The 13,001-nt window shown below is 36.7% G+C and overlaps 1 protein-coding gene and 1 long non-coding RNA gene across 2 annotated transcripts; both read right to left on the reverse strand.

Annotated features, from left to right (window-relative positions):
- Positions 1–466: 466 nt before the first annotated feature.
- Positions 467–852, reverse strand: LOC122757036. The gene is made up of 2 exons (XR_006356935.1): positions 810–852; positions 467–731 (listed from the first exon to the last, which is right to left on the reverse strand). It is a non-coding gene; the product is annotated as an uncharacterized LOC122757036 (long non-coding RNA).
- Positions 853–6,116: 5,264 nt separating this feature from the next.
- On the reverse strand, positions 6,117–7,840 carry LOC122757034. The gene is made up of 2 exons (XM_044008219.1): positions 6,354–7,840; positions 6,117–6,298 (listed from the first exon to the last, which is right to left on the reverse strand). The coding sequence occupies exons 1-2, from the start codon at positions 6,921–6,923 to the stop codon at positions 6,287–6,289; spliced, it is 582 nt and encodes a 193-aa protein (XP_043864154.1). The 5' UTR covers positions 6,924–7,840; the 3' UTR covers positions 6,117–6,286.
- Positions 7,841–13,001: the final 5,161 nt, after the last annotated feature.

Consider the following 13,001-nt stretch of genomic DNA (forward strand, 5'->3'; position numbering starts at 1 on the left):
TGGACGACTGAAGAAATGCTGCAGCTGCTGCCCTTTATATAGGGCGACTGAGACTCAAATTAAAGATCGCACTCAAATTTGGAGCCCGTTGCATTTGAGCTTTAGTTGACCACTGGGAAGACTCTCTGCAGCTGCTTTCTAGCTTAGTTTTACTGAAATATAACTGACAAATGACAACTACAACGACAAAGACAGACGCGACGACACCACCAACAACAGCAACCCCAAACACCAATCACAAAGCACACCAACCGCACCACTAACACACAGCGATACTCAATAAACCACAAAGAGAAACGCCCAACAACAACAACAACCGCATCCAATGGACGTAATCCAGCAGCAAGGCACTTGGCTAGGCTACAACAGAAGCTAAAGGACGAGCAAGCCAAGTCAAGTAGCCTTGAAGAGCTACTTGAACAAAACAAGGCCATGTTCGAGAGGCTGGAGAAACAAATTGAACAAATTATGACTATAGTTATTACTTTATTGAAGTCAAACAAACAAAAACAAGTCATGGATGCAGGTGAGCCAATGCAGCAGAGGACTCCAAGGCGCGAAGAGGTTGACCTCCGAGAGCTGATGGACCTCAGCGACGAGTGCGAGGCGGTCTCAGCGATGACGTCATCAAGCTGGCGTACCTGCTCCACAACTACTAGTAAAACTACGCCAACGAGCGTAGCAATGTACTAGGTAGCTTACATCAACATTTGTGATGCCAATAAGCTTACCTGCAATGAGAAAAATTAAAAAAATCATCTAATTAATAACAATATTAAAACTAGCAAAAATTTAAAATATACACTTACCTGCAAAAAGGCCAAAAATTCGACGAGGATGATTGACGACGCTTCTATCTGCCCCTAGAGATGTTAGTAAGATTACCTGCAATGAAAAAAATTAAAAAAATCATCTAATTAATAACAATATTAAAACTAGCAAAAATTTAAAATATACACTTACCTGCAAAACGGCCAAAAATTCGACGAGGATGATTGACGACGCTTCTATCTGCCCCTAGAGATGTTAGTAAGCTTACCTGCAATGAAAAAAATTTTAAAAATCATCTAATTAATAACAATATTAAAACTAGCAAAAATTTAAAATATACACTTACCTGCAAAACGGCCAAAAACTCGACGAGGATGACCAATGACGTTCCTATCTGCCCCTAGAGATGTTAATAAACTTACCTGCAATGAGAAAAATTAAAAAAATCATCTAATTAATGACAATATTAAAACTAGCAAAAATGTAAAATATACACTTACCTGCAAAGCGGCCAAAAAATTCGACGAGGATGATTGACGACGCTTCTATCTGCCCCTAGAGATGTTAGTAAGCTTACCTGCAATGAAAAAAATTAAAAAAATCATCTAATTAATAACATTATTAAAACTAGCAAAAATGTAAAATATACACTTACCTGCAAAACGGCCAAAAATTCGACGAGGATGATTGACGACGCTTCTATCTGCCCCTAGAGATGTTAATAAGCTTACCTGCAATGAGAAAAATTTAAAAAATCATCTAATTAATAACAATATAAAAACTAGCAAAAATTTAAAATATACACTTACCTGCAAAACGGCAAAAAACTCGACGAGGATGACCAATGACGTTCCTATCTGCCCCTAGAGATGTTAATAAACTTTCCTGCAATGAGAAAAATTAAAAAAATCATCTAATTAATAACAATATTAGAACTAGCAAAAATTTAAAATATACACTTACCTGCAAAACGGACAAAAATTCGACGAGAATGATTGACGACGCTTCTATCTGCCCCTAGAGTGTTAATAAGCTTACCTGCAATGAGAAAAATTTTAAAAATCATCTAATTAATAACAATATAAGAACTAGCAAAAATTTAAAATATACACTTACCTGCAAAACGGACAAAAATTCGACGAGGAAGATCTACTATGCTTCTATCTGCCTCTAGAGATGCTAATAAGCTTACCTGAAATGAGAAAAAAAAGAAGAACTCACAAATGTAGTAGGCCTTTTATTTAATTTCTTTATTTCATAATTTCTTGATATACACACGTCTGCTATTGTTCACATTCAAACTTAAAATGTATCGATCCTCCTCTTTCTATTACTCAAAATGGCATGTTGCATATCGACAGCCTCCTCAGCCACCGATATGGTTAACTATCGATAGATGTGTATCTATCGATGGTTAACCATAATGCTGTTAACTTAAATCTAATATAACATAGGCTAGTAACCAGCTACAGTATACATAGGCTAGTAGCCTGCTACAATTCGGCCATCCTGACTCTGAGATAGCCCTCTATCTCTGTTAATTTTATATAATATTTGATACTTAACTTCCTAAAAATAATATTGTGTTTACATGTTTGATAAAAAAAAAAAAAAAATCTTACAGATATTCTATTTACATGTTATAAAAATTAAATTATTAATTAAATGTTACACACTAGTTATGAAATTAATATCTAAAATATAAGTTATTATCTCTCTTATGCTTTTATCCAATGTCTTATATTGCTTGCACTCCAAACACCTTGATACGGATTCCTGGATAATTGGAAACCGTCAACGTCTTTTATCAAATACCTATCGTTCTTCAGTACTTTATCTATGACATATGGTCCTTTGGATTTGGGTATTAATTTCCTTGATATTCCCACCGTGTTGTCAAAATTCTTAACCATTACATAATCTCCTGGCTTGTATACTTTTGCAGCTTTCCTAGCATTATTAAAGTTCTCTTCATTCCGTGTTTGTGCTGCAGATTGATAATGTTGCGCTTGTTCTCTAATATCTTCTAAATTCTGTGAACTGCATATATCTAATCCTATTATTTTCTCTAATTGCTCTCCTAAACTATCACTAATTTCCCCTTTTTGCGCTATTCCGAATAACATTACGCTTGGCAATTGCTTGGTGCTACAATGTTGAGTGTTATTCAAAACATATTCCACCCTCTCAATTATTGAATCCCAATGCTGTCCATTATCACCTTCTATTAGTTTAGCTATCATCGGACCTAAACTTCTGTTTATTCGCTCCACCTGACCATTCGCTTGTGGCGATCCCGTTGCAATCCTAATATGCTTTACCTTTGCTTCTTCTAAAAATTGGTCAAACTCCGTTGACGTAAAACAACTTCCTCTATCTGATATAATACATTCTGGCTTACTGTATGTTCTAAAATATTCTCTCAATGCCTTTACAACTTCCCTAGTGCTTGTTGTTTTAGTAGTGAATAATCTGACAAACTTTGTAAACCCATCTACTACTGCAAAAATGTATTTCTTTGATCTGCCGTTATCCACTGGTCCATAATGGTCAACATGAATTATTTGGAACGGTTTATTCCCCTTTGGAATGCTATGCAGCCACCCTTCTGCTTTGCCCGTTCTAGGCGAGAATGCTATGCATTGCAAACAATTTTCAATATGTTCTAAAATTTTCTTTTTCATATTGGGAAACCAATATGATTTACTTATTGCATTAAGCATCTTGTCCCTTCCAACGTGCCCTAATTCATTGTGATATTTGTACAATACATGTTCTTCCATCTTTTCTGGTACATAAAATAGTAGTCTATCATCATTTGTCTTCCTAAATATAACACCATTTCTCATTTCAAATAATTTATGCTCTTGTTTCTCTAACAATTTTCTAATTTCTTGTAACTTTGCATCTTTCGTCTGGCAAATAATTAAATTAGTCTCAAAACTATTTGCTTCTGTTACCATAATGGTATTATTATATCTACTTAATGCATCTACATGCTGCATTTGACTTCCAGCCCTGTGCACTAATTCATAATCAAATTCTTGCATTTCCAATGCCCATCTTGCAATTCTAGGGTTAAGATCTATTTTATTCAAAGTTAAAGTTAAAGAATTACAATCCGTTACTATTTTAAATTTTCTGCCTTGCAAATATATTCTAAATCTCCTAAGTGCATTAATAATGGCTAAAGTTTCCAGTTCAAAACTATGATATTTTGCTTCCGTTTCTGTCGTTCGCTTTGAAAAATAAAATACAGGATGCAGCTTTCCGTCTTCTTTCTTTTGTAAAAGCACTGCTCCAAATCCCATTGCACTGGCATCACAATGCAATTCTACGTCATCTTTATGATTATACAACGCTAATACTGGTGCCTCTAACAATTTCTCCTTCAAGCATAAAAAACAATTTAGTTCCTTTTCTTCAAATTGAAATTTTCTATCTTTCCGCAATAAGTCATACAACGGTTTTGCCAGAGTTGAAAAGTCTTTTATAAATCTTCTAAAATATGAGCTCAACCCGAGAAAACTTTGCACCGCCTGAACTTTATTAGGTATTGGGAAATTCTTTACCGCTTCTAATCCCTTATCATCTGCTCTAATGCCATCTTCTGATATTACAAATCCTAAATATTTAACCTTGTTCTGCAAAAATTCACATTTATCCAGCCTCAACTCTAATTTGTTCTCTACTAATCGTTTTAAAACCTCTTCTAGTATCTTAAGATGCTCGGACACATCTTTGCTGGCAATCATTATATCATCCATATATACAATTACCTTGCTTTCCTTTATTAAATCTGCAAATATATCATTAACGAACCTCTGAAAAATTTGCGGAGCTGTTTTTAATCCCATAGGCATTCTCAAGAACTCAAACTGTCCTAACGGCGTAACAAACGATGTGTATTTTACGGACTCTTTCTCTACAAAAACATGAAAATATCCATTCTTAAGGTCAAGCTTCGTGAAAATAGACTTCCCCACTAGTCTGTCTAACAAATCATCAATCAACGGCAAAGGATAATTGTCTTTGATCATGATCTTGTTGAGTTTTCTAAAATCAACGCACATTCTTAAATTGGTGAAGCATACTCTGAGCAACTAGATTGTATGATACCATTTCTAAGGTATTCGTCTAACATTATCTGTAATTTTTCTTTTTCAGCGTATGATAACCTTCTTGGTGAACAGCTAAACGGTTTTGCTCTCTCAATTCGTATATTCATTTCGCATTTCTTTTTAGGTTTCACTGGCCTTTCAGCATCTACATATTCCACTTTCAGCAATCTAATTAGTTTTTTCCGCACATCATAACTAATATTTTCACCGATAATATATATCTCTTTTTCATTGTCTCCGTCTACCACATTAATTTGAAGCATGCTGTTTTCAAAATTATCGTCAAAAACGCTTTTGCTATTTATTTCCATTGACTTTTCTAAACACTCTTTTGACCTATCGATCTCTTCTTTGTCTAATAATTTTTCTTCTAATTCTTTATTATTTGACCATTTGTCTAACAATTTCTCTTCTAAGTCTTTGTTTCCTAACACTTTATTTACTAACTTCCTTCCTAATTCTTTATTTTCTAACAATTTACTTACTAACTTCTCTCCTAATTCTTCATTTTCTAACACTTTACTTACTAACTTCTTTCCTAATTCTTCATTTTCTAACACTTTACTTACTAACTTCTTTCCTAATTCTTCATTTTCTAACACTTTATTTACTAACTTCTTTCCCTAATTCTTCATTTTCTAACACTTTATTTACTAACTTCTTTCCTAATTCTTCATTTTCTAACACTTTATTTACTAACTTCTTTCCTAATTCTTCATTTTCTAACACTTTATTTACTAATTTCTTTCCTAATTCTTCATTTTCTAACACTTTATTTACTAATGTATTTTCTAACGATTTATCTAATGATGTGGTTCCTAAGAATGTATTTTCTAACGATTTATCTAACGATGTGTTTCCTAACAATGTATTTTCTAACGATTTATCTAACGATGTGTTTCCTAACAATGTATTTTCTAACGATTTATCTAACGATGTGTTTCCTAACAATGTATTTTCTAACGATTTATCTAACGATGTGTTTCCTAACAATGTATTTTCTAACGATTTATCTAACGATGTGTTTCCTAACAATGTATTTTCTAACGATTTATCTAACGATGTGTTTCCTAACAATGTATTTTCTAACGATTTATCTAACGTGCCAGCTGCTCTTTCCACTGAAATCATTCTCAAGGCGATTGGGTCAACATATAAATTGCAAGCTTCCATGAAATCTCTCCCTAAAATTACTTCAGACCTCATAGATTCATCAGGGACAACTATTAACCAAAAATTTATTTTCTCAAACTTCTTGAAAATATGAACAAATGTTTTTCCAATCACATTTAACTGGCTTTCATTTAGCCCAAAGTAATTTTCTGCGTGTGCTTTAAGTTTTATTCCAACTGGGACACACGATTTTTTAATAAACGAAATAGGACTTCCTGAATCTATGAGGCATTCTGCAATAATGGAGGCATTATCTTTGGACTTAAAATGTATACTGATTAACCTTACGAAATTGTTTCCAATATCATCCTTCCTCTTCGTGCATTGTGCCACCATATGATCCTTAGCGCCGCAGTGGTAGCACGTACCCTTCTCCCTCTTGGGCTTCTGACAATCTCTTGCCCAATGCCCCTTATAGTTGCAATTGAAGCAACGCGTCTCCTTCATTGCATTATCGAGCCCTGGTCCCACTGCTGTTGTCCCTTTTCCTCCAGTAGATCGATGCAGTGGCAAACGCACCTCTGCAAAAGCCCTTACCAATTTGCTGGGGTCTTCAAAGCACTGTATCCTGGCCTGCGCGCGTAAAACTGCATTTGGGATTCCTTCAATGAGACCATCCAGTAGCTCGTCTACATCTAAACGAATTTCCCTTGCTAAACGTATTTTCTCTTCATAATACTGGGTGAACTTCTCATCGACACTCCATATACGTGCCCCAAACTTGCGACGCATTTCGGCCTTGGATATCTTGCTTCCGAATGCTGCTGCCAATCCATCCAATAATGTGCCCAACGGTTGCACAATCCTCGATGAATCATCATGTATCCATTGCATGGCTTTCCCTTTTAATTTGGCCATGCATAGCAACTTTTTTGCATATCCGTTAGTTGATATAATTGAGATACATTATTCAATTGCGCTATCCAGTTGCTAATAGACTCCTCCCCAGTGAATTCCACCATAATTTCTTTAGCTAGTTTAAACATCATTGACATCACTTCATCATTGTGCGTTGTATTTATTACACAATTTTCACTGGCGCCCTTTTGGCGCGCGTCAGTCGCGCGTTCTTCGAATTCAACTTCTGCATCGACGCCATTTGCGCTAATTTCGGCACGCTTGCTACTGCCGTCTCTGTCCAATTGTCGTGTGTGAAAATTTTTTAGCTGCTTCTTTGCTGCGTCGATCTGCTCACTTAGCTCTCGCAAAATATTTTCATTCCTGTCTATTTCCTCCTGTTGCATTTGCACTGTCTGCGATACTCCAGTTTGATCTGACTCCTCCTCTCCCTGTTCCACTTCGGGGGCGCTGCCGCGCAAATTTGCGGGCACGCCATTGAGGCGAGCGACAAGTTCAGTCTTGCACCCTTGAGTCGACAAGCCCAATGCAGCTAGCCACTTCTTTAACTGCACCACAGATACTTCGTCTATGCTTAATTTCATTTATGCTTAAATTCATTTTATTTAATTTGAAAAATTAGTGTACTTTATCCCACTTCTGAGATTGTAGTAGGCCTTTTATTTAATTTCTTTATTTCATAATTTCTTGATATACACACGTCTGCTATTGTTCACATTCAAACTTAAAATGTATCGATCCTCCTCTTTCTATTACTCAAAATGGCATGTTGCATATCGACAGCCTCCTCAGCCACCGATATGGTTAACTATCGATAGATGTGTATCTATCGATGGTTAACCATAATGCTGTTAACTTAAATCTAATATAACATAGGCTAGTAACCAGCTACAGTATACATAGGCTAGTAGCCTGCTACACAAATTAACAAATTTAAACAACAAACAACAAAACAGAAAAAAAACACAAAATGCACTTATCTTCAAAACGGCCAAGCATCCACAGAAGACTACCAATTAACGACCCTGAAACAAGAAAAATCAAAAATGAGAAAAAAAATAAAATAAAAATAAAAACAGCAAGTCAATAATATTGAAAAAAAGCAAAAAATATAAAAAGGAAAAAAATAAATAAAGCAAAAAAGAAATATATAAAAAAAGAAAAAAAAAAAAATATATATATATATACAATTTCATTTTATTATTGCAAAAACAAACAAACAAAAACAAAGCAAAATAATATTATTTTATTATTGCACCACTAATGAAATATTTCTATTTCTTCTTCACTGCAATTCACACAAATGTACATACTTGATTCTTGATATGTATAATTGTGAGAATAGTTATGCGTATGCAAGCTAATGCATATGCTTTACTCACCCATGCCCACTGCAACAACTGGTCGGCGCCACAGACGGGAGGGGGTCAGACAGCAGGACTGGCTGTTCTTCACCCCTCTTCCACACTACACTTGACGACGATCAGCAGATGAGAACTGCAGCCCGATGCCCCATCCCAATTGGACCCTCATGGATTCCAGCGATTACCTGAAAAGAGAAGAAAAAAAGAGAGAGAATTAGTAAATAATCTATGTAAATTGTATTTATGTTAGCCGTTAAGTCTTGCAGTTTTGTCTTGTTTCGTAGTCATTTGATTTCACATATCACACTTCTGCATGGCGCCTGCGTGTGACCATTGTCGGATAGGTCAATACGCTAAAAAATGCTGAAAAAAATACTAGAAAACTGTAGGCAAATTAGCATAACGTAAGCAGCACAAAACACAAAGCAACTAGGGCATCCGATATGTTATCGGGCCAAGCAACATCGATATCAAAGTGCGATAAATGCAGTAATTTAAATTCAAATATGTTGCTTCGTGAAAGTAATGACTTGAATTAAGTATAAGAGAATTCTGAAAGAGAGAATTTGTAACTGCCGCTTCACGGCAGGCAATTGGCTGGCGCATACTCCACTGCTGACTATTCGAGTGCGCAGACTTGCCGTTCTGTCCGCCTCGCTGCCGGTGGGCGCGCGCCGCGAAAAGCACTCTGTGCAATAGCTAATACTTAAACTATATATAATTGCGCTCATGTGTGCCGGAGGAGAACACGAGAACACTGGACTGCATGATCTGCTGATCCCCACCGTGCCTGGACGACTGAAGAAATGCTGCAGCTGCTGCCCTTTATATAGGGCGACTGAGACTCAAATTCAAGATCGCACTCAAATTTTGAGCTCGTTGCATTTGAGCTTTAGTTGACCACTGGGAAGACTCTCTGCTGCTGCTTTCTAGCTTCTGACAAATGATTCAGTGGCTCAGTCACTCTGTCATTTCGTCGCTCTGTCAGTCAGTCATCCTGTTGTTCAGTGGCTCTGTCACTCTGTCATTTCGTCGCTCTGTCAGTCAGTTGTACTGTTGTTCAGTGACTCAGTCACTCTGTCATTTCGTCGCTCTGTCAGTTAGTTGTACTGTTGTTCAGTGGCTCTGTCACTCTGTCATTTCGCTGTTCTGTCAATCAGTTGTACTGTGGTTCAGTGGCTCTGTCACTCTGTAACTCGGTCATTTTTTCGCTCTGTCAGTCAGTTGTACTGTTGTTCAGTGGCTCTGTCAGTCGGTCATTTCGTTGCTCTGTCAATCAGTTGTACTGTTGTTCAGTGGCTCTGTCACTCTCGGTCATTTTGTCGCTCTGTCGGTCAGTTGTACTGTTGTTCAGTGGCTCTGACGTTTTGTCGATCTGTTGCTCAGTCACTTCTGTCGGTCAGTCGATCCGTTATACACTTCACTTCACTTCACTGGACTGCATGATCTGCTGATCCCCACCGTGCCTGGACGACTGAAGAAATGCTGCAGCTGCTGCCCTTTATATAGGGCGACTGAGACTCAAATTAAAGATCGCACTCAAATTTGGAGCCCGTTGCATTTGAGCTTTAGTTGACCACTGGGAAGACTCTCTGCAGCTGCTTTCTAGCTTAGTTTTACTGAAATATAACTGACAAATGACAACTACAACGACAAAGACAGACGCGACGACACCACCAACAACAGCAACCCCAAACACCAATCACAAAGCCCACCAACCGCACCACTAACACACAGCGATACTCAATAAACCACAAAGAGAAACGCCCAACAACAACAACAACCGCATCCAATGGACGTAATCCAGCAGCAAGGCACTTGGCTAGGCTGCAACAGAAGTTAAAGGACGAGCAAGCCAAGTCAAGTAGCCTTGAAGAGCTACTTGAACAAAACAAGGCCATGTTCGAGAGGCTGGAGAAACAAATTGAACAAATTATGACTATAGTTATTACTTTATTGAAGTCAAACAAACAAAAACAAGTCATGGATGCAGGTGAGCCAATGCAGCAGAGGACTCCAAGGCGCGAAGAGGTTGACCTCCGAGAGCTGATGGACCTCAGCGACGAGTGCGAGGCGGTCTCAGCGATGACGTCATCAAGCTGGCGTACCAGCTCCACAACTACTAGTAAAACTACGCCAACGAGCGTAGCAATGTACTAGGTACTTACATCAACATTTGTGATGCCAATAAGCTTACCTGCAATGAGAAAAATTAAAAAAATCATCTAATTAATAACAATATAGAAACTAGCAAAAATTTAAAATATACACTTACCTGCAAAAAGGCCAAAAATTCGACGAGGATGATTGACGACGCTTCTATCTGCCCCTAGAGATGTTAATAAACTTACCTGCAATGAGAAAAATTAAAAAAATCATCTAATTAATGACAATATTAAAACTAGCAAAAATGTAAAATATACACTTACCTGCAAAGCGGCCAAAAATTCGACGAGGATGATTGACGACGCTTCTATCTGCTCCTAGAGATGTTAGTAAGCTTACCTGCAATGAAAAAAATTAAAAAATCATCTAATTAATAACATTATTAAAACTAGCAAAAATGTAAAATATACACTTACCTGCAAAACGGCCAAAAATTCGACGAGGATGATTGACGACGCTTCTATCTGCCCCTAGAGATGTTAATAAACTTACCTGCAATGAGAAAAATTAAAAATATCATCTAATTAATAACAATATAAAAACTAGCAAAAATTTAAAATATACACTTACCTGCAAAACGGCAAAAAACTCGACGAGGATGACCAATGGCGTTCCTATCTGCCCCTAGAGATGTTAATAAACTTTCCTGCAATGAGAAAAATTAAAAAAATCATCTAATTAATAACAATATTAGAACTAGCAAAAATTTAAAATATACACTTACCTGCAAAACGGACAAAAATTCGACGAGGAAGATCTACTATGCTTCTATCCGCCTCTAGAGATGCTAATAAGCTTACCTGAAATGAGAAAAAAAAGAACTCACAAATTAACAAATTTAAACAACAAACAACAAAACAGAAAAAAAACACAAAATGCACTTATCTTCAAAACGGCCAAGCATCCACAGAAGACTACCAATTAACGACCCTGAAACAAGAAAAATCAAAAATGAGAAAAAAAAAATAAAATAAAAATAAAAACAGCAAGTCAATAATATTGAAAAAAGCAAAAAAAAAAAAAAAATATAAAAAAAAGAAAAAAATATATATATATATATATAAATTTCATTTATTATTGCAAAAACAAACAAAAACAAAAAAAAAAAAATATTATTTAATATTGACCACTATATATTTGAATTCCACAAATGTACATACTTTCTGTATGTAAATTGTGAGAATAGTTATTATGCAGCTATAAAAAAAAAATAAAAAATAAAAATAAAAACAAAAGAAATAAAAGCAAAAAAAATAAAGAAAAAAAAAAAAAAATATATATATATATACAATTTCATTTTATTATTGCAAAAACAAACAAACAAAAACAAAGCAAAATAATATTATTTTATTATTGCACCACTAATGAAATATTTCTATTTCTTCTTCACTGCAATTCACACAAATGTACATACTTGATTCTTGATATGTATAATTGTGAGAATAGTTATGCGTATGCAAGCTAATGCATATGCTTTACTCACCCATGCCCACTGCAACAACTGGTCGGCGCCACAGACGGGAGGGGGTCAGACAGCTGGACTGGCTGTTCTTCACCCCTCTTCCACACTACACTTGACGACGATCAGCAGATGAGAACTGCAGCCCGATGCCCCATCCCAATTGGACCCTCATGGATTCCAGCGATTACCTGAAAAGAGAAGAAAAAAAGAGAGAGAATTAGTAAATAATCTATGTAAATTGTATTTATGTTAGCCGTTAAGTCTTGCAGTTTTGTCTTGTTTCGTAGTCATTTGATTTCACATATCACACTTCTGCATGGCGCCTGCGTGTGACCATTGTCGGATAGGTCAATACGCTAAAAAATGCTGAAAAAAATACTAGAAAACTGTAGGCAAATTAGCATAACGTAAGCAGCACAAAACACAAAGCAACTAGGGCATCCGATATGTTATCGGGCCAAGCAACATCGATATCAAAGTGCGATAAATGCAGTAATTTAAATTCAAATATGTTGCTTCGTGAAAGTAATGACTTGAATTAAGTATAAGAGAATTCTGAAAGAGAGAATTTGTAACTGCCGCTTCACGGCAGGCAATTGGCTGGCGCATACTCCACTGCTGACTATTCGAGTGCGCAGACTTGCCGTTCTGTCCGCCTCGCTGCCGGTGGGCGCGCGCCGCGAAAAGCACTCTGTGCAATAGCTAATACTTAAACTATATATAATTGCGCTCATGTGTGCCGGAGGAGAACACGAGAACACTGGACTGCATGATCTGCTGATCCCCACCGTGCCTGGACGACTGAAGAAATGCTGCAGCTGCTGCCCTTTATATAGGGCGACTGAGACTCAAATTCAAGATCGCACTCAAATTTTGAGCTCGTTGCATTTGAGCTTTAGTTGACCACTGGGAAGACTCTCTGCTGCTGCTTTCTAGCTTCTGACAAATGATTCAGTGGCTCAGTCACTCTGTCATTTCGTCGCTCTGTCAGTCAGTCATCCTGTTGTTCAGTGGCTCTGTCACTCTGTCATTTCGTCGCTCTGTCAGTCAGTTGTACTGTTGTTCAGTGACTCAGTCACTCTGTCA

The sequence above is a fragment of the Drosophila mojavensis genome, unplaced genomic scaffold, assembly GCF_018153725.1.
Source record: "Drosophila mojavensis isolate 15081-1352.22 unplaced genomic scaffold, ASM1815372v1 contig_257, whole genome shotgun sequence".
NCBI classification, from domain to species: Eukaryota; Metazoa; Arthropoda; class Insecta; order Diptera; family Drosophilidae; genus Drosophila; species Drosophila mojavensis.